This window comes from Rhinatrema bivittatum, chromosome 15 (assembly GCF_901001135.1).
Source record: "Rhinatrema bivittatum chromosome 15, aRhiBiv1.1, whole genome shotgun sequence".
Lineage (NCBI taxonomy): Eukaryota > Metazoa > Chordata > Amphibia > Gymnophiona > Rhinatrematidae > Rhinatrema > Rhinatrema bivittatum.
The window spans coordinates 35,345,570-35,367,401 of NC_042629.1; the positions used below are offsets into that span (position 1 = coordinate 35,345,570).

General features: G+C 46.0%; 1 protein-coding gene across 6 annotated transcripts in view; it reads right to left on the bottom strand.

Moving 5' to 3' along the window:
* The window catches only part of LOC115076916 (hepatocyte cell adhesion molecule-like), a 37,421-nt gene that overhangs the window by 11,687 nt on the left and 3,902 nt on the right, over positions 1 to 21,832 (bottom strand). For 5 of the 6 annotated variants that reach the window (XM_029578937.1, XM_029578936.1, XM_029578935.1 and 2 more), the window contains exons 2-4: positions 13,140 to 13,469; positions 3,335 to 3,592; positions 839 to 1,099 (exon numbers count right to left, since the gene is read on the bottom strand). In XM_029578937.1, the coding sequence (XP_029434797.1) occupies positions 839 to 1,099; positions 3,335 to 3,592; positions 13,140 to 13,469 (849 nt within the window). The remainder of the gene's footprint in view (positions 1 to 838; positions 1,100 to 3,334; positions 3,593 to 13,139; positions 13,470 to 21,832) is intronic. The other variant, XM_029578938.1, reaches the window with a different exon arrangement.

A 21,832-nucleotide genomic window follows, 5' to 3' on the forward strand; every position in this document is an offset into this window, starting at 1 on the left:
CGATTCTGTGACTCCCTAAAGAGGAACCAGAAACTTCAGATTTGATTGCTCTAGAGGAAGTCTGAATACAAGCACCATTAAGGACATCAAAAATATGCCTGTCCAATCAGCTATTTGTGCGTGTGATGTCATATGTGACACCCCTTCAAGCATGGACAGTGCCCCCAAAAAGTGACATCACCTTAAAGGTGAGAGTCAAGATGGTTACTCCTGAAATGCATGGATAAATCGAATGGATTATCATTTCATAAGAACATAAGAACATGCCAGACTGGGTCAGACCGAGGGTCCATCAAGCCCAGTATCCTGTTTCCAACAGTGGCCAATCCAGGCTACAAGTACCCAAACATTACATAAATCACAATATTCTATTGCTTATTAATTAATAGCAGTTTATGGATTTTTCCTCTAGGAACTTATCCAAACCTTTTTTAAATCCAGTTACAGTAACTGCTGTTACATGTGTGATACATGTTTCCTGTTGTAATAATGCCACGGTATGACAATGTTACTTCCTCTGTCTGGATCAGCCCTGCAGCCTGAGAGTTTCTCATCTTCTGTCCTCACCTTTCCCTGCTCCTGAGCACCTACACAATGGCATCGACTTGCTAGACCTACACCAATGACATCACAGTTATGCTTCCCTCGTGACATGCAGTGATGTCATCACTATTGCAACACTTCATTCTTCATGGGGTGGGGGGAGGGGATGGGATTAGCCGATGCTGTTTGTTGTTTTCGGAATGGAAAATATGATACAGAAATACAGAAAAATGCTCTTTCAGCACCACAGTAATTCTCCATCATTTCTGCGCTGAATAAATCCTTCCTCTCTTACCTGGACACGTGACTTTAATGGGGTGACTGGACCTCTCACTGAGCTGGTTTTTCACGGTGCAGATCACATCTCTCAGCACAGGTTGGGGTTTTATTAATATTATCCTGGTATCATTCTGTGAATAATTGAAACCGCTCCCCAGAGGATTCCCCTCTACGGTCCAGGAATACTCGGGACGTGTTCCGTTCTGCGCACTGCAGGAGAGCTCGACCGTCCCGTCTGCACGGCAGGAATAGTTAACCACGGGCTCTGACACTGGATCTACGGGAAGGGCAAACATGGGGTTTCTGAGATCCGGGCTTCGCCACTCTGGCCCCTAATCAGCAGCCAGAGCCTCTCATCGCTACAGGACCCCTTCCGTATAACATAAAATACAGATTCCAGAGGAAGCCGCGGTCTGCGGCTCCTGCAGTAGCTGAGCTAAAGGGAAGGGGACGAGCATGAGAAATGGAGAAAAACCCCAGGTAACCATTAGGTAAAGTTCATGCTGCTATCGCCAGTTCCAGCTCAGAGTGAACTGGAAGCCCAGAGGAGGATGAAACTGCCAGGCCAATATAAAAATATTGCCTGATATATAATTTCTCTAAGGGCTGCCTTGAGTTATGTGCAGGGGTGGACAAAGGTTCAGAAAACTTGGGAACCAGACAAAATCTTTAGGAGTCAAGGGGAAAACATTTCTGTCTTTTTATTTTACTTTTTTTGTTTATTTTTGTTTTGACCTTCTGAGGTCAACAGAAGGTACTGGGCCCAGACCTGGATGGCATCCTTCTTTACCCATATCACATGAGAGAGATGTACATTATAAAATTAGAAAGAATCTCAAAAGTGTTTATTACAAAATACAATACAATATCAAACAATTTACATAACACAAAAACTACATAATGTACAAAATATCCACTGTTTACAGCATACAAAAATCACAAAACACAGTATACCCATAAATTTATATCAACTTGTATTGTTATATAATATGCTCTCCCCTCATATACCCTTAATTAAAAATATACCGTACATCTACACATTCACACCGCTCAAATATTCATTCATACTAAAGAAAAAAATATTCACGCTACACATTATTCCCCTTAGTTAACAATGATATCCCAAATATCAGCATATGAAGAATTAAAAAAAATGTGTATATGTATTTTTGCATTAACAATATAGCATTTATGCTGGTATATATACAAATAAATCTTCTGAAACACTATAAAATCTAGAATATCACAAAAATGTGTGCAATGTCAAATATCATCTTAACAAATCCAACGTTGATGGTACACAGCTGTTCCCAAAACCTTGTCGTCACGACAAACTCAGCAAAAGCTTATTAATTGCTATGCCCAAATCCGACAAGAGGCCCTTTGGGGATATATAGTGTTTCAGAAGATTTACTTGTATATATATACCAGCATAAAGGCTATATTAAGTGTTAATGAAAAAATACATATACATATACAAATTTTTTGTAATAAATATTTTAGATTTGTTTTTCTAATTTTAGAATGTACATCTCTCTCATGCGACATGTCTATTGATTAATCATGGATTGGTTATAGTACATGTCAGTTGTTGTTATGCTTTTTTACCCAGACATGGCCAGGGCAGTGGCTCCTCCTCCTGGCCCTAGATCCAACCTCATTGGCAGGCTCCATGTGCCAAATTTAAGGCGGGAAAACGGGTGAGCGCAGAGTCCACTCTCCTGTGCGCACGATTCAGAAAAAAAAATTATTCAAATTAGGGCCCTAGTGCCTCTTTTTGGACCCCAGGTCAGCGGGTTTGACAGCTGACACTCAATTTTGCCGGCATCGGTTCTCATACCCGCTGACAGCCACGGGTTCAGAAACCGGAAGCCAGCAAAATTGAGTGTCCGGTTTTCAACTCGCAAGCCATGGGCCGATTTAAAATTTTTTTTTTTTATTTTTGATTATTTTTAACTTTTGGGACCTCCGACTTAATATCGCCATGATATTAAGTCGGAGGGTGCACAGAAAAGCAGTTTTTACTGCTTTTCTGTGCACTTTCCTGGCGCCGAGAAAAATTAACGCCTACCTTTGGATAGGCGCTAATTTCTGAAAGTAAAATGTGCGGCTTGGCTGCACATTTTACTTTCTGAATCGCGTGGGAATAACTAATAGGGCCATCAACATGCATTTGCATGTTGTGGCGCTATTAGTTTTGGGGGATTGGACGTGCATTTTCAACGCGCTATTACCCCTTACTGAATAAGGGGTAAAGCTAGCGTGTCGAAAACGCGCATCCAAACGTGGGTTAACAGTGCGCTCCACTGGAGCGCACTGTACTGTATCGGCCTGTAAGTGACCTGGCTCCCAGGTTTTTGCCAGCCCTCTCTGTGGGAGTCTTTGATGAATTTTGCTGAAGATCTGCTGATTTCATGTGAGATTCAGTCTATAGGGCAATGCACACTGGGAGGAGACCCTGTCAGCAGTACAAGAATAGAAACCAATTCCTGGTGAAACCAGCATTTCTTACCTGCACATGTGACATTGAGGGGGTGACTGAACCTCTCACTGATCTGGTTTTTCACAGTACAGATCACAGTCCTCAGTACAGGTTGAGGTTTTATTAATATTCCTGTACCATTCTGTGAATAATTGAAGTTGGCTGTCAGAGGATTCCCTTCTATAGTCCAGGAATACTCGGGACGTGTTCCGTTCTCCGATCTGCAGGAGAGCTCAGCCGTCTCGTTTGCATGGCAGGCAAAGGTGACCACAGGCGCTGACACTGGATCTGCAGGACAGAGAATTAATAATTCACTGATGCTCTCTCACTAAAGTCAGGTTTGTAGTATCTTAAGAACATAAAAGGTGCCCCTGCTGGGTCAGACCAGTGGGCAATCCAGTAAGTTCCGAATGATCCGGAAGATCACCTCCGCTGTTGCTCATTCCCAGATGTAGGAGGTGGCGATCCCTGTGCCTGCCTAGCTAATGTATTAATGGACCTGTGCTCCAGAAACTTGTGTGGAGACCCCTAGGTCTTCATTGTTCAGTTGGTCTCTAGCTTAAGCTCTGGCTAGGATTTAGTAGTTTTCAGACCATCCCTGCAGGCACCACCACAGAGGCTTGTCTGGATTGGCCAGCAGTGCACTATAAAAGCAGGATGTGCATGGGTTCTGGGTTCAGACCCTGCACACTGGTATTCTGCCCGGGGCTACCTGAGGGGCTTGTCACCTGCATGCACACAGGACTGCCTCGGGGGCTACCTGAGGGGCTTGTCACCTGCATGCACACAGGACTGCCTCGGGGGCTACCTGAGGGGCTTGTCACCTGCATGCACACAGGACTGCCTCGGGGGCTACCTGAGGGGCTTGTCACCTGCATGCACACAGGACTGCCTCGGGGGCTACCTGAGGGGCTTGTCACCTGCATGCACACAGGACTGCCTCGGGGGCTTACCCAATGTAAATACACAATTACTTGGATTTTACCCAGGGGCCTGAACCCCACACAAATAGTCACACACACTGTTTTAGTACATCACTGCTCTGGGTATTTAGGAAAATAAGTTTATTCGAGCAATGAGAGGATAGAGCAATAAAAATCAGATCATAAAGAAGAATTTGTTGCAGAAAATAAGTTGCTACATACATATAAAGCTTATGGGGCAGATTTTAAAAAGTTGCGCGAGCGCGTACTTTTGTTCGCGCAGCAGGCGCGAACACAAGTACGCCTGATTTTATAAGATACGCGCGTAGCCGCGCGTATCTTATAAAATCTGGGGTCAGCGCGCGCAAGGCTGCGCAAAATTGGCAGCCTGTGCGCGCCGAGCCGCGCAGCCTGCCTCCGTTCCCTCTGAGGCCGCTCCGATTTCAGAGTGGCCTCGGAGGGAACTTTCTTTCGCCCTCCCCGCACCTTCCCCTCCCTTCCCCTACCTAACCCACCCCCCCGGTCCTATCTAACCCCCCCCCCCTTACCTTTGTCGGCAAAGTTACGCCTTCTGAAAGCAGGCGTAACTTTGTGCGCGTCGCCGGCAGCCCCGCTCCGTCCTCCGGTCCCGGGGGCGTGGCCGGAGGCCTCGACCACGCCCCCGTGCCTGCCCCTGAAACGCCACGGCCTGCCCCCGAAATGCCGCGTCAGTAGGCCCCGCCCCTGACACGCCCCCTTACAAAAGCCCCGGGACTTACGCGTGTCCCGGGGCTTTACACGCGCCGGCAGCCTATGCAAAATAGGCCGCCGGCGCGCGCGGGCCTTTGAAAATCCGCCCCTCAGGATCTTGAGTGTTGAATTACCACGGGGCCAGCATGCAGTAGGATGTGCAGAACAGCTGCTCTCTCCAATGAAGAAGTTTCAGGCTGGTGGTAGCAACAGTGGAGAAGGAATGACCCATAGTCCCTGCCTGCCTGGTCTGTGTGTGTGAATGGGAACCGGTCTGGGATAGGGGCTGGGTGTGTGTGTATGGGAGCTTGCCTGGGATGGGTGTGTGTGTGTGTGTAGTGTGTGTGAATGGGAGTCTACCTGGGATGGGAGTATGTGTGTGTGTGAATGGGAGCCTACCTGGGATGGGAGTATGTGTGTGTGTGCGTGTGTGTGTGAATGGGAGCCTGCTTGGGATGGTGTATGTGTGTGTGTGTGCCTGTGTGTGAGTGTGAATGGGAGCCTACCTGGGATGAGTGTATTTGTATGTGTATGTATGTTCACATGCATGCATGGGAAACTTCCTGGGATGGGCAGGGTGTATGTGTGTGTGAGAATGGGAGCCTGCCTGGCATTTGAGTGGATGTGAATGGGAGCTTGTCTGGGTTGTATGTGTGAGAAAGAATGGCATTTGCCTGGCTTGTGTGTGTGTGTGAGAGAGATACCAGGTGGATACTAACCTGCCAGCAGCTGAAATGAAGAGGAGGACCCGGGGCTGCTTGTGTGTAAATATAAGAAAGAGAGGAGAAAGTTTGTGCACCCTCCTCCTACTAATTCATGACAGTCTCAGGATGACTGGAAATCAAAAGTTCCCAGGTATGGAGAGCATACATTTTAAAAATCCTTTTTAGTTTTATTTTTTGGGTGTTATTTAAAGTGTCTGCTGTTTTGAAATGTTTTATTGGTGTTTAGGACATTTTAAAAAATTGTGTACGAGTTTTTAATTATTTTATCTTTTATTTGTCATCTGTCTTGGGATTATTATTATTAGCATGACTTTACTATTATGATTATGTATTTATATTATTTCTTGATTATGTATTTATATTATCTCTTGATTATGTATAAATACATAATCATAATAGTAAAGTCATGCTAATAATAATAATCCCAAGACAGATGACAAATAAAAGATAAAATAATTAAAAACTCGTACACAATTTTTTAAAATGTCCTAAACACCAATAAAACATTTCAAAACAGCAGACACTTTAAATGTCTTGATGTTTGAGGAATGGTGATGGTTCTAATTTTTTAATCGTCGCACTGCATAGAGTCTGGCTTCTTGTGGTTTCCAGTTCAGGTTTTGTCACGTTTATATTTCTATTTTATGGTTGCGCTATTCTGTATTTGGTGAGGGTCTATTTATGTTCTGCATGTATGACTGAGGTGAGATATTCTCTAATAGGAAGTGTATTAGTGTTTTAGGGCTTTTGGAGCATCAAGCTCACACACATCACACGATACAATAGGCCTAATACCATTTAGATTCCAAGTGTGTGTTCACGGGATTTTTGGTTAGCAACACAACAGTGCATGTAAATTATTTAATTCTTTTGTTTTATGCTCTCTCAGTCCCAAGTTCCATAACACCTTGTTTTTTGTAACTTTGTGCTTCTCGTTTATTGAAAATGTTTTAATACCCCTGTTCTGTGTAAACTGCTTTGATATGATATCTTTCACGAAGGTCGGTATATAAAATAAATAAATAAATATAATATAAGTGATAGTTTTACTTCACAGTATGGTACTTTAATACTTTTCATGTAAAATGTTGTTATAAATGCAGAATCTTTAATTGTGTGTGGAGCGGGCTGAGGGGGGAAGCATTGGGCAAGGCTATGAGGTTCACCTGCTTTTCTGTACCCCTCCGACTTAATATCCTAGCGATATTAAGTTGGAGGAACCAAACATTTAAAAAATAAATAAATAAAATACAATTTTTAAAAAATCTGCCCGCCGGTCAGCAGTTAGAAAAACCATTGCTCAGTTTTGCCAGCGTCCATTTTCCTAACCCGTGGCTGTCAGCGGGTTTGGAAACCGACTCCGGTAAAGTAGAGCGTTGGTTCTCTGGACTTGCTGACAGCCACCTCTTCGCTAAGGAGGCACTAGGGACGCGATATTGTCCTTAGCGCCTCCTTGTTAGCGCGACCCCTCATTTAAATAAAGAATCGCGCCCCAGGAGAGGGGGCGCTCAACACGGCGCGCCGGCTCTCCCACGATTCTTTCTGTGTCGGCCTGTACAAGCTCGCTCCGTCGCTCAGGAGCGTTGGGTCTCTCCCTGGTGCTGTCATCCCAAAGGACACTGACTCACTTGATGAATCTGAGGAACTGAGTGCCTTTGCACGGTTTATTTTTGTGGGAAGATAAATTGGAGAATTTCTGTGTCGTGAATGGGGCTTGAAGTATTTTTGGTTTCAGTAAAGTTTTGCTGAATGCCTCCACCTGAGCGTGCAGCGTCTTTTTCTTCAAAATCAAACGAGCCCTCAGGCATGGAGATCAGAAGAGAGAGAGCCCACCTGAGGAGAGACAGGAGACTGTGTGTGGGTCCCCAGCCCCGTGAGCCTGGGGCCTGGAGGGTAATCCTCGTCCCCCGGGGCAAGTGGACTGTGTTTGTGTGAGAGAGCTGGGAATGGAAGTGGTCCCGGGGACAACAGTGAGCCCCTGCATTCTGGGAGGTCCCCAAAGAGGGGGTTACATTTGCCCAAACCTTTTTTTTTTTAAACCCAGATGTGCTATTAACTTTGACCACGTTCTCTGGCAACAAATTCCACAGCTTAATTGTGCATTGATTGAACCTTCTCAGTCCAGCACTGGAAACTTACTCCTGCCGGCTTTAACACTTCTTTAGCTCCTCTCCTCCCCTTATCGCACTTCTTCTGGTCCTGTTTCCCACCCAGCTGCCTTCTGCCTCACCGTCTCTTCGCAGGGCCCTGTGTGTGCCCCCCACCATCATCTTCTGTTGTCCTATCTCCCCATTGCCCATTCTCACCCTTCCACCTGTACTCCCTCCCTATCCCACCCCTCCTCCCAGACAGCCCAAGTTTGAGCTGTTGAATTAAAGGAGGGAGGGAAGAGACAGGAAAAGTTACAGCTCAGCCCCTTGTCCTTACCAAAACCAATGTCTGTGTTGGTATTTTGTTTTCTCACTGTAGTGTTCTCACTCTCGCCTGTTGTTGGATTTCTTTCCTTCATCTCCCTTATACCTAAGCTTTTTTTTCCTATCTCAACATTTTCTTCCCGTCTGCTCTGCCTCTCACCATCCCTTCCATTTCCTGCTCTCCACCTCGCACCCCTTTCTCAGGCTGGGCCTCTTTCTGTCTCCACCCTGCTTCCAGCTTCCACCTCACCACCTCCCTCTCCAGCCTCCAGCACCCTTCACTCACCCCGTGTCAGCACTACTCTCCTGCCCCCCATCCTTTCCCCCTCTCTAACCTCAAGCTCTCTCTTCCCCTGCTCCCGCCACCTTTATTTATTTAGGAATCCACAAAAATTAATAGATGGCATATCATCATCAGAAAAACCTAAACCTTCTCTTAGGAGCCTTTTCAATGTAGTAAAGGGAATCTCTCCAGCAACTTTGGGAAAGTTCAAAATTCGAAGGTTTAAATGCCTAATGTTATTTTCTAGGGTTTCCAAACGTTTGGAGCATGCCATTTGTTCTTTAATTACCGCCACGTTAACAGCTTGAAGAGACTGAATTTTACTTTCAGTCTCTAAAACTTTACTATTTGTCTCTGTGGTTTGCTCCTGAATTCCCAGTATTTTTTGCTGAAAATTATAAATTAGGGAGTCCATTTTAATTTCCAATCTTTTCATCGAATGTCCTTGACCCGTGACTAAATCCCAAAGTGACTTGAGAGTCACTGCGTCCGGTCTGGATGGTAGTTCTGGGGACTCACCAAATACGCCGGGAAGTGTTGTTGCTTGACCTCCGTTCCCTGAAGCCTCCTCATTCTTCCTACCGAGGCAAACTTCTGATCCAGAGGTTACCGAGGCTCCCACACCAGCAGGAAACTCAGCTTCTGCCCGGGTAAGTTCCTCAGTTCCTGGCGTTGTAACACAGTCAGTTTCCAACCCCCAGTCGCTCCGGCCGGATCATCGACCTGCGACTGGTTAGTGACTCTGTCGGGGTCACGCCGGAGGCAGTCTGATGTTGGGGCTGAGGGATGCCTCATCCGTCGGAGCTCCCAGCTCTCCCCCGCCGGGACTCACATCGGGTTCATCGGTTCTTCCTCCTTCTTGCTCCTGTTGACGCATAAATCGCAGGATATCTAGTTGCCCCAAGGGAGGTAAGGATTCTGGTGGACAGATCCTTACTTTTCCCTTTCTTTTGGATGGCATGTCTCAGTCACTGTAGAAACAACAGGAAATTCTCGGGCAACCTGCGTTTAGCGGTCTGCCTATGCCGCCATCTTGCCGTCAAAATCTCTCCACATCTTTAACGTACATAAGGATTTGGCGAGTATTCGAAACCTGGTGTGAAGACCACGACATCATAACACGTTCAATTAAAGTTCCCGTGATCCTGGAATTCCTGCAGAACGGGTTACAGAAGGGTCTGTCCCTCAACTCCATTAAGGTACAGGTGGCCGCATTGTCATGCTACAGCTCCAAGAGCGAGGGCGACAGCATAGCGTCTCACCTGGACGTTTCATGCTTCCTGAAAGGAGTCAAACACATCTTCCCACTACTAAAGTGGCTGGTACCTCTTTGGAATCTTAACCTGGTCTTGGATTTCCTAGCAGGAGCCTCCTTCAGGCCCCTCCGAGGTCTGTCCCTCCGCCTGTTAACTTTAAAGACAGCATTCCTGCTGGCGGTTTGTTCAGCACGCCGCATTTCAGAACTACAAGCATTGTCCTTCCGAAAGCCGTTCCTCAGACTCACCCTGGGAACCATCCAACTACGCACGGGCCTTTCATTTCTTCCCAAAGTGGTGTCACACTTCCATCTTAACCAAACCATCTCGCTACCATCGCCGGATGAGTTGAAGAATTCAGAAGAGGCTCGTAGTCTACACCACCTCAACATCGTCAGACTCCTATCCAGATACCTGGAAATGTCGGAACCCGTACGAAAAACGGACTACCTATTCGTCCTTCACAGTGGGAAGAGACAAGGGGAAGCGGCCTCGCGGGCAACCATAGCCCGCTGGATCAAGGAAATAATCAAGGCGGCTTACGTAGAAGCAGGCAGGCCTCCGCCTTTACAGGTCAAGGCCCATTCTACCAGAGCCCAGGCAGTATCCTGGGCAGAAACCAGAATGCTGTCACCCACCGAGATCTGCAGGGCGGCAACATGGTCCTCCATCCACACCTTCTCCAGATTCTACCACCTGGATGTCCAGGCTCGGGAGGACACGGCATTTGCAAGGGCAGTACTAAGTGGGTCACGGGCAGCCTCCCACCCGGTTCAGGAGTAGCTTTTATACATCCCCTTGGTTCTGAGACCATCTGCTACCCGCTAGGAAATGGAGAAATTACTTACCTGATAATTTCGTTTTCCTTAGTGTAGACAGATGGACTCAGCATCCCACCCTTGGCTGCTGTTACCCATGGAATTTCGAATGATTCAAGGGTAAGCCATATTTTCATTCACCTAGGACACCCACCCTACCAGGTGTCGACGCTTTCCGGTTGAGTATACTGGCGGTCTCCAGCTATAACCAATCCAACCAGATCAAGTTATAAAGTTTAACCAAGTTATAAAGTTATTCAAGTTAATCAAATTAGTCAGTCACACATATATCCACAATGCTTTTCGAGGAGAATAGTGAAGAGCTGCACTTCCTGCAGGGGTATATGTACTAGCGGCTGACGTCAGATTGAAATCTGATCCGTCTCCAACTGCTATCAGGAATACACTATACCCATTGGTCCTGAGTCCATCTGCTACACTAAGGAAAACAAAATTATCAGGAAAGTAATTTCTCCAATTTACACTTTCGGATAATAGAAGGACTAGGGGGCATTCAATGAAGTTAGCAAGTAGCACATTTAAAACTAATCAGAGAAAATTCTTTTTCACTCAATGTACAATTAAGCTCTGGAATTTGTTGCCAGAGGATGTGGTTAGTGCAGTTAGTGTAGCTGAGTTCAAAAAAGGTTTGGATAAGTTCTTGGAGGAGAAGTCCATTAACGGCTATTAATCAAGTTTACTTAGGGAATAGCCACTGCTATTAATTGCATCAGTAGCATGGGATCTTCTTAGTGTTTGGGTAATTGCCAGGTTCTTGTGGCCTGGTTTGGCCTCTGTTGGAAACAGGATGCTTGATGGACCCTTGGTCTGACCCAGCATGGCAATTTCTTATGGCACCTATTTGGAACCGGGACCAGGCAGCCCCTTCCAAATTCACTCAGATCAATCTTTGCACAAAGATCCCTCAGCTGGGAACCATGCACCAGGGCTCCTTCCAGAACCCTGCAATCAGGACCCTTAAACCTGGCCACTAGGTGTCACCATTGCACAATGGTTGAGGCCTCCTCCCCTTTACCCACCAGGGCTGTGAACTCTGCCTCTGCAGCACCCACTGGGTGATCCGGGGAGCAGAAAAACATACCCTGGAACTGAACCCAGGTCCTCTGTGTGGCAGCACACAGCATGGCCACAGAGATACCAGACCAGTCAAGATCAGCTGTTTTAGGGGTCAGTTTACTAAATCGAGGTGAAACAGAGCTACTATAGACATGCAGTTTTACTGCAGGGAAACATTTTGCAGGATTTACTAAACTGCCATCCCCGAGTATCACAGTTTAATAAATGCCACAGTTTTTTTTCCCTCGCATGCCCCACTGCGACAATGCACAGTGGCAGCCCTCTCATCCTGGGGTCGCCACCTTTAAGAAAGGCCACAAGGTTCATGAAAAGTTCCCCGGAGGTCTAGTTGCCGCATTCTGACTTGAGCCCTAAATTTAAAATAGAGTAACCACCTGCAGTTAAGCCGTGCCCCCACCTTCCCATCACCCACCCCCTGCACCCGCCAGGCTTACTGAAATATCCCTGGGGGCAGGGGGGATCCCCAGGGAATATATCCGACTATCTTAAAGTTAGCTGGAGAAGTTTAGGACAGGTGTACGGGCTGACAGGATTCAGCTGGATAACTTCATCCGACTAACTCAGCTCCTCCCAGTTACACCCTAGAATGGCCCTAACTTATCTGGCTGGAATTTAGCTGGATAAATACACAAATATTCACTTCTGAGTTATCCGGCTAAATACTTCTGAATATGGACCTCCACCTGTGTGGGGCAGATGAGTGACCCGGGATTGTTCCTGCCTCCTTAAGCTCATTTGCATATCTGCATTGTGCCAGGTTTAGGGGCTGGGAAATGATACATGGAGCTTGCAAACTGCACTTTATCACACAATAACCCAGGGCTTCCCAAACCGGGTTTTCAGGAGACCCACAATGAATATGCATGTGCTCAATTTGCATATCGTGGAGACTCTGTTTATGCAAATGTGTCTCATGCATATTCATTGTGGATATCCTGAAAACCCGACTGGCTGTAGGGTCCCCAGGACAGGTTTGGGAAGCCCTGCAGTAACCACCGTTTACCCTGTGCAAGAACATTAGTGCAGCAATACCTAAAATAAATTTTCTGTAAATCTGGCTTATTTTAGAAGCTAAAAATAAATAAATTTTCTGTAAATCTGGCTTATTATAGAAGCTGTTTTCTGTCAGTAATGAAATAAATAAATAATGCTCAAGGGTAATGGCTCCTCCCCCCAAGAGAGGGGTAAGGGGTAATTATAACAGCCCCTTTGGGCAGTCACTGCATCCAAGAAAAAGCCCAACACTTGGCTGGTGGCCTTTGACTTGTGGCAGGCCCTGAGTTGGCAGCAGTAAGGACACTGAGGGACCCTAATGACCATTGTGCAAAGCGAGACCTGCCAACAGTCAAACAATCGGAATTCGAAAAGAAAAATAGAAATTCACAGTTTTATGAATAAATTGCTGCCCTGCATGTGTGACAGGCATTTTACTTAGCATCATATGTTAAAATATAGCAATGAGTCCTGGTCATTCAATGAAAGGACAAACCTGTGATATGGGCTGACATAGCAGTGTGAGAGACACCCGGGCCTCACTGAAATTAAATGATAAATATATGAAGCTTAAACATAATAGTGCTGAGTCTTACCTTGTACTTCCAACAGAAACCAAAATTTAGCGTCCAACTTCCCGTCATTGTAAAAGTCCACATTGTAATATCCAGAATCCTTTCTGCTTAGGTTGGATAAGTGGAGGCTCCCGTTTTTGTAGCCTTTGCACCTGTGTTTATAGACATCCCCACAGGTCCGATCACTTCCTCTGAAATTAGCTACATTTATGGTGATATTCATCCGCCACTCAATACTTGTATGTGCAGTCTGATTATAGTTTGGCAGCGCCCCATACAAGATAAACTCAGCTTGGTCTCCCAGAGCAGCGTACACTGTCACATTTCCTCCTTCTGCAGGAGCCGGGGAACCTGCAAACAATAAGCCAAACGTTAATACTGTTCTACGTTTATCAAAATTCAAAAAACTAATCAAACTGCTCTGCGAATGCTTGTGAGATGTGAGAATCTAATCCTGCAATCACGATTATGAGAACGCAGCACGGGAAGTAACTTTTGTATGTGAACAGGGGGGTCTGAACGGTCTGAACAGAAAACAAATTACAGTGGCATCCAAATGGCAGATGAAATGTAATGTGGATAAGTGCAAGGTGATGCATATAGGGAAAAATAACCGTTGCTATAATTACACAATGTTAGGTTCCATATTAGGAGCTACCACCCAGGAAAAAGATCTAGGCATCATAGTGGATAATACTTTAAAATCGTCAGCTCAGTGTGCTGCAGCAGTCAAAAAAGCAAATAGAATGTTAGGAATTATTAGAAAGGGAATGGTTAATAGAACAGAAAATGTCATAATGCCTCTGTATCGCTCCATGGTGAGACCACACCTTGAATACTGTGTACAATTCTGGTCGCCGCATCTCAAAAAAGATATAGTTGCGATGGAGAAGGTACAGAGAAGGGCAACCAAAATGATAAAGGGGCTGGAACATCTCCCCTATGAGGAAAGGCTGAAGAGGTTGGGGCTGTTCAGCTTGGAGAAGAGATGGCTGAGGGGGGATATGATAGAGGTCTTTAAGATCATGAGAGGTCTAGAACGGGTGGATGTGAATCAGTTATTTACACTTTCGAATAATAGAAAGACTAGGGGGCATTCCATGAATTAGCAAGTAGCACATTTAAGACTAATCGGAGAAAATTCTTTTTCACTCAACGCACAATAAAGCTCTGGAATTTGTTGCCAGAGGATGTGGTTAGAGCAGTTAGTGTAGCTGGGTTCAAAAAAGGTTTGGATACGTTCTTGGAAGAGAAGTCCATTAACGGCTATTAATCAAATTTACTTAGGGAATAGCCACTGCTATTAATTGCATCAGTAGCATGGGATCTTCTTAGTGTTTTGGGTGCTTGCCAGGTTCTTGTGGCCTGGTTTGGCCCCTGTTGGAAACAGGATGCTGGGCTCGATGGACCCTTGGTCTGACCCAGCATGGCAATTTCTCTTGTTCTTAGTGACCCCCCCCCCCCAAGCAAAAAAACAAAACCCAGAGTCATGAGCGTGACCGAGCAGCCAGTACTTAAGAGGGTAATCGTCAGACAGGCCACATAGGGCTAAGATCTGCAGCAACTTATTACCCATAGACTTGAACCCAAAGTTTCAAAGCAGATTTTTGCACCTCAGTCCACTTAAAAAATTGCGGGTTTGCGAGTACGCACAGGGACATTCAATCACAAGCTTACGCAGGCTCCCGAGCCAGGTATAACACTGCAAACAGATTTACCTGCATACGTTTGAAAATCAGCAGTGTTATGCACATAAATCCTTTCCCCACCCCAATGCCACTACCCCAGAATTCCTGCTTGGAGTGCAGGTATGTGAGGAATAGGGGTCCCCAGGGGTTGATTTTCAAAGCATTGTTTAAGCACATAAAAGGCTTGGAAAATAATCCCCTGAATGTATAGACAGGAGCACGTAATGCGGACGAGGGGAAAACTCAAGTTGGCCAAACAAAAGCTTGGGTGTGAGTGGACCCCCAATTCTGCCCCTTGACTGTCAGAGCCAGTAGGTGGGTCAGCAGACCTGGGGTGCCAGGAAGTTAGAGGCGGAGCTCTCAACAGACCCCGCCTTTCTGTGGTGATGTCAGTATAAAAGGGGCGGGTCTTAGTCTCAATCAAACTCCTGCACCCGTGTCATGCAGGGGGGGGGGTCTGAGTAGTGCTCAGAGGGTCCAACCCCTTCACAGGAAAGGTTCCAGGAGTGAGGAGAAACAAGAGTTATTCCTGCTCAGGGGAGGTGGCTGTGGGCCAGGGACCAGCTTGGCCAGGCCTTACAGGGAGGAAGGAGTGAACGTCTGGGATCTGATACATACAGACCTTCCACACTCAAAGCAGACGTTCAAGGATTTATGTTGATTTTCGAACGGATGCGCGTAGATCTACACGCACGATTTCCAGCTGCTTGGGAGCCTGCGTGAGCTTGCGATTTTTGTGTCCCCGAACATACCTGAGTAACCCGCAAATATTTTAAGTGGACTTAGGTGCAAAAATCTGCTTATCTAAGAAGAAATCTTGGGAGGAGGGGTGAAGAAGGATACCGAACTCATTCCAGAGGGAGTTCTTGGGGGAAAAGGAAACCCAATGGAGGAAGGTCCTGCCTGAGATAGCTCAGATCGCAAGACGCTGCCCTGCAGAACAGATGCTGGGGAAGACCCAGGGAGGAAGACCTGTCAGAGGGAGGGTAGATTTGCAGAAACAGACTGAGTTTGTTTTGGACTCTTTTTTTTCATTGTTTCCCATCTTCAGTATTTTTGAACGACGGTCTTACAGTCTGCTTGGTGTTTTGAGTGTTGACTGAACTGATGTGTCCTTAGGGCAAACCCTAAGGATCTTGAAAAAACAAATCCCCCCCCCCCCCCCCCATGTGGGATCTCCTGGGAGGTTATGGGGCCCACCCTAGGCCATGAACCTGTCCATGAGCCCCTGTGCCCAGGATCTCTGCTATTACTGGCATTAGTAGCTTGGGATCTGTTTAATGTTTGGATACTTGCCAGGTACTTGTAACCTGGATTGGCCACTGTTGGAGAAAGGATGCTGACGTACCCTCGGTCTGAATACCCAATAATGTTCCTATGGGTTACGGATGCAAAAGGAACTGAAACTCTCTGTGGATGAAGGAGACTTTAATTTAAAGTGGATCGCGATCCTTAACAAATGTTCATTAGATCTTATGGCATTGATAGTTGAAAAGACCAAAAAAGTTCAGAAGAACTAAGAACTATGGTTGAAGAATGTAAAATAAGTCTTCAGACTTCGTTATCTATTGATAACTTTGAGAAAATTCTAGGTGAACATATAACACACGCAGTCAGAACTTCCCTCCACCATCTTTCACCGCCCTTTCACATGATTTCCATAAAACACCAGTACTCAGGATTGGGAATTAACAGGCCTCAACTTTATTAACATACACAACTAGCCCGAGCCATTTACAGCATAACCCAGCCGTTACCTGCCACCTGTCAGCAAGATAACCAACTGCAGGCCACCTGGCCGAGTCCTGTTTAGGCAGCATCCCACCACCTAAAACCTAAAACCAGTCCCCACCACTGGCCAGCAAGGAGCCAGTCCCAGCAGTACCAATCGCCCGACGGGTGTTGCTCCAGTCAGTTGATGCCCCAACTGGCTACCCATCGAGCCACCATCTAGCACTAAAGAGGCTCGGGCGAACCGCCCCCTGCAGCTGCGACAGCAACCAATTTGCTTATTAACACAACCTAAGGGTGGGAGGGAGGGTCGCTGTGCGCTGAATCCGGATAGGAAGGGGAGGGGGGCCTGAACCCCTCCCCCTTAAATACTTTCTTGGCACTGCGTGGGGAGTTCAAACGCTGCTGTCCCTCCGTGCTCTCCCCCCTCACCCGGTGCCAAGCCGCCGGAGCTCGTCCGCCGCACGTGTTAGGGCCGCTCTTTCAACCTATTGATAGATCGATTTAGAGCCACACTAAGGTCTGACAAGGTATGTAAGCTTCGTGGAGGTGAGTCTGATTATAAATCAGGGACTATGTACACCTGGCAGGAAAATAAAAAACAACGCTTTGTAGCGAAACATGTTTCATTTGCAAACTCCTCCGCTCATCGGGATTGGATGAAGAAAGTAATACTAACAACATTGATCCTCAGCCTCCTTATTTTAGATTCAAATTGTGGCTTCCCGGCTCCCCCGCCGCACATATCAGGGCAGGCAATGGCAATCAGAGCAGCAGTGGCGACGACCCAATACGAGATCTCAAATTCAGCTCTGCCGTTTTAACTATTTCCGGTAAGGCAGTGTCTCAGTTTAATTGTCTGCTTCGGAGAAAGGACTTTCTTTCATTCCTTCATATAGATATGATCCTTTTTGTTGTCAGATTGACTTGTTTAAATTTTTTCGGTTACTTCAAATTAAACTTTTTCTTTTGTCATCCTTCGGCTAAAATTGATATTTCTGTGGTAAAAGAAAGAGCGTGTCCTTTATAATCTTTCTAAAATTGAATGGGAAGCTATCCAGTAATTGTCTAAAGACCACTCTTTAGCGATCAAACCTGCTGATAAGTGCAATGGTAATAGTTATACAAAATAGCCTTCAACACGAAGCTGAGGCTAATCTGCAATTATCTGATCAAACGTTTTATGAAAAATTAGAAGCAGATCCTTCACTTGAAATAATGCAACAGATTTCTGCTCTTTTGGATGAAAAGAAAGAACTTGATTTTTAGACTAATCGTGTGAGAATTTCCTTTTACAAAAATATCCAAAGATCCCAGTTTTTTATACAATACCCAAAATACATAAGAATCTGTTCCATCCACCTGGACATCCAGTCATCTCGTCTGTTCAGTCCCTTCTGGAACCTTTCTCTATATTTGTTGATTCTTTTTTGCATGAAGCTGTGCAATCTGCTAAATCTTATATCCGAGATACCACACATATGTTGATTAACTTGGAGACATTCATTTTGATATTTCTTCCTGCTATCTTGTCACTTTGGACATTCAATCTTTATACACAAATGTGCCACAAGAAGAGGCTTTAACTATTGTAGAGATTGTTATGAATAACAGCCCGAGACCTCATTGAATCCCAACTTTTTTTGTATTATTCAGCTAGCTAGGATTGTCTTGTTTAATAATTATTTTCTTTTTAAGGACACTTTCTACTTGCAAAAGCACGGTATAGCTATGGGGGTTAACAATGGCTCCCAGTGTTAAGAACATAAGAAAATGCCATACTGGGTCAGACCAAGGGTCCATCAAGCCCAGCATCCTGTTTCCAACAGAGGCCAAACCAGGTCATAAGAACCTGGCAAGTACCCAAACAGTAAGGGCCGGATTTTAAAATGGTTACGCACGTAACCCTTTTAAAACCCCCCCTGCGTGCACCGAGCCTATTTTGCATAGGCTCGGTGGCACGCGCAAGCCCCGGGACGGGCGTTTCGGGAGTGACGCAGCGTGTCCGGGGCGTGTCCGGGGGCATGTTTCCGGCTCGGGGGTGTTTCGGGGGTGTGGCTGAGTGCCCTGACACAGCGGCCTGCGTCGGGGCCTGCCGCGCCGGCGCACGTAACTTTTAAGATAAAGGTAGGGAGGGGTTTAGATAGGGCCAGGGAAGGGAGGGAAAGGTGCGGGGGGGGGGGGGGGGGGGTGTGAATGGAAAGTTCCCTCTGAGGCCGCTCTGATTTCGGTGCGGCCTCGGAGGGAACGGGCAGCGTGCGCAGGGCTCGGCGCACACCGACCCTGGATTTTACAAGATACGCGTGGCCCCCCTATGAATGTTATACTGATATCTTGGTATGAACGCCCTTATGTCTGCTGATTTTGTACTTTGCACTATCATGTATATAGTTATAGTTATATTCCATAGCATCTACCCATTGATGCCTGTTATATGTAAGGGCTCCTCCCATAAATTATTTATATGTTGCCTAGTTCATCATATTATATTATGTTATCTGTTATATGTACGGGCACTGCCCAATGGTTTTTTGTTCATTGTGAACCGATACGATGTGCGAACGGATATCGGTATAAAAGAAATGTTAAATAAATAAATAAATATACGTTTACTCTTTCTTCATGGCACGATCCCACTTTGGGCCGTACTTTCCAATTAAAGGGACATACTGATTGTACATCAAGAAATGTGGTGATACTGGCAAGACAGTGGACTCCTAAAACTCATACAGTGGGGACAGTTCATGATCAAATCAAAGAAGAACCTGGAAGAGTCAGAAAGCCCCTTAGAGGGGACCAATGTTTCTTACTCCTGTCCTGCCGCACTGCCTGCTCCATTATCACTCTATTAAGCATCCTTGTTGTATTGAAAGAGCATTAAAGATAGTGAGGGCAGAGACAGGATTTGGCTGCTAACTTTCCAATTCCAGAGGAGAACAGATGGAGAGACCTGTCCCACAGATCATCATCACAATTTGTTTCATACTTTTCTAGCAGGAGAGCCCAAAACATGTTACTGCAGATCAAAATACATATTGAGAAAGGGTATAAGGTTGTAACATAACAGGGACAGTACTGGGTAAGGCACATAAATAATAGAATACAATGAAATAAAATGAAAAGAATAAATTAATAACACAAATTGCAAAATAAAAGGCACATAAGTAATAAAGGATGGGACGTGAAGATACATTTGGATGCAGGTTTTATGATACTGACACTGTGCGAGTGTTTTAAATTCAGACTCACTAGTAAGGGGGTAGGCTGTCGGTCACAGAAGGTGGTTTTGAATAGCCATGTTTTCAGGAGTGTCCGGAAGAACAGTAGATGAGTTGCCAGTCTGGTGTTGAGTGCGGGAGCCAGTCCTGAGTAGGTGCTCTCTCTGGTCCCAGTAATACGCATCGAAAACACGCGTCCAACCACCCCCCCCCCCCCGAGACTAATAGCGCCTGCAACATGCAAATGCATGTTGCAGGCGCTATTAGGTATTCCCGCGCGATACAGAAAGTAAAATGTGCAGCCAAGCCACACATTTTACTTTAAGAAATTAGCGCCTACCCAAAGGTAGGCATTAATTTCTGCCGGCACTGGGGAAGTGCACAGAAAAGCAGTAAAAACTGCCCACGGCTCGCAGGTTGAAAACCGGACGCTCAATTTTGCTGGCATCCGGTTTCTGAACCCGTGGCTGGCAGCGGGCTTGAGAACAGACGCCAGCAAAATTGAGTGTCGGCTGTCAAACCCGCTGACAGCCGCCGCTCCAGTCCAAAAAGAGGCGCTAGGGACGCACTAGTGTCCCTAGCGCCTCTTTTTGCTGCGGACCCTAATTTAAATAAATTAATTTACTGTATCGCGCCTGCTCTCCTGTGATTTTTACTGTATCGGCCCGTTAGAGGTGAATTTTAAGACCAGCGGGTGAGTGCATGGACGCAGCGATTTTATAACGCATGCGCTTATACGTGCGCCTGTTATAGAACCGGCTATACGCACGTACATGTGCGCAGAAATGCCGCCTCCATCGCATAAGTGGAGGGGAGTTTAGTAGATGCGTGCACCAATGCAATTACCGTTTTCCCCAGTTCATTCCCAGTTCGCCCCAGCAAAGGAAAGGATTTCCTAACCCCCCCCCCCCCGCTAACATTTACCCTATAAGCCCTGAGCCTTCAAACCCCGCTGTCTCGCCTGGTTTTATACCTTTTATTACTTACACACCGTCCATAGCAGAAGTAAAGTTACGCAGTAGGGTGCGAGAGCTGGGCCGAGTCGCGCGCATATCTCCTGGCTTTGGCGCGTGGAGGGCTTTTAAAATCGCCCAGGTAGTGATGACTCCATGGGATGCATTTGTGGCAGTGACTGCAGAGGGTGAGAGGGTGTATCATGTTTTAGTCCTTTGCTTAGGTAAAGGGGGAGGGGGGGCACAGCCACTTAGGGTTCGGGGACGTAACGTTAGCCAGAGCAGGGAGTTTAAGATTTGTGTGACCTTTTCAAACTGTTTTGCATTCAGCAGGATACGTGCTGCCATGTTCTGTATGAGATGTAAGGGGCCAGCTGGGGTTTTTGGAGTCCTGATGGAAAGCGAGTTTTGTTCATCAAGGTGGGAGATCCTGCAGGTTTGGAGGACTGCAGAAAAGGCCGGGACCTCTAAGAAGGGGGTGGAGATGGTTGGTGTAGCTGAAGGAAGGCAGCCTTGGCTCAGCCTGGACCTGACCTTTGAAGGGGAGCTTGGAGTCCTAAACCTCCTACCTAACCTGCCTCCCTTTTACCCTCTGCCCCGACCCCTAAAACCCTGCTGACCAATGGTGTAGCCAGAACGGAGGCCCACGGTTAACATGGGTGGGCAGTAGGCATACAGGCCTGAGCCCTGCTAGTTGTGCTCTTATCCATAAATAATGCCTTAGAGTGCACCGACAAAGAATTTCTAAGTGGCCTACAACAGCTGTTACGCATCATGAGGGCAACTTTCAAATATTTTACATTAATTATTTCAAGCACTTACCATTGTCTTATTCATCTGTATTCATTTTATTGTAGTTTATAAATACATAAGAATTTCATGTAAAAAGCAAAAAACCATAACATTCAGATCCAATTGTGTAATAAAACAAATATCAATGGATTCTTTCTAGAAAGGCAGAAATCATCATAACTACAATAAAATAGCACCAATCATAATCATAAGAACAAGTGCAGAGAAGAACTAGGACAGATCACATTACAATCCAACATGCAAAAGAAAAACGAATTCCATACAATCACAGCACTAACTCTCAGGCATCAAACAGCACTCTTATTTATAAA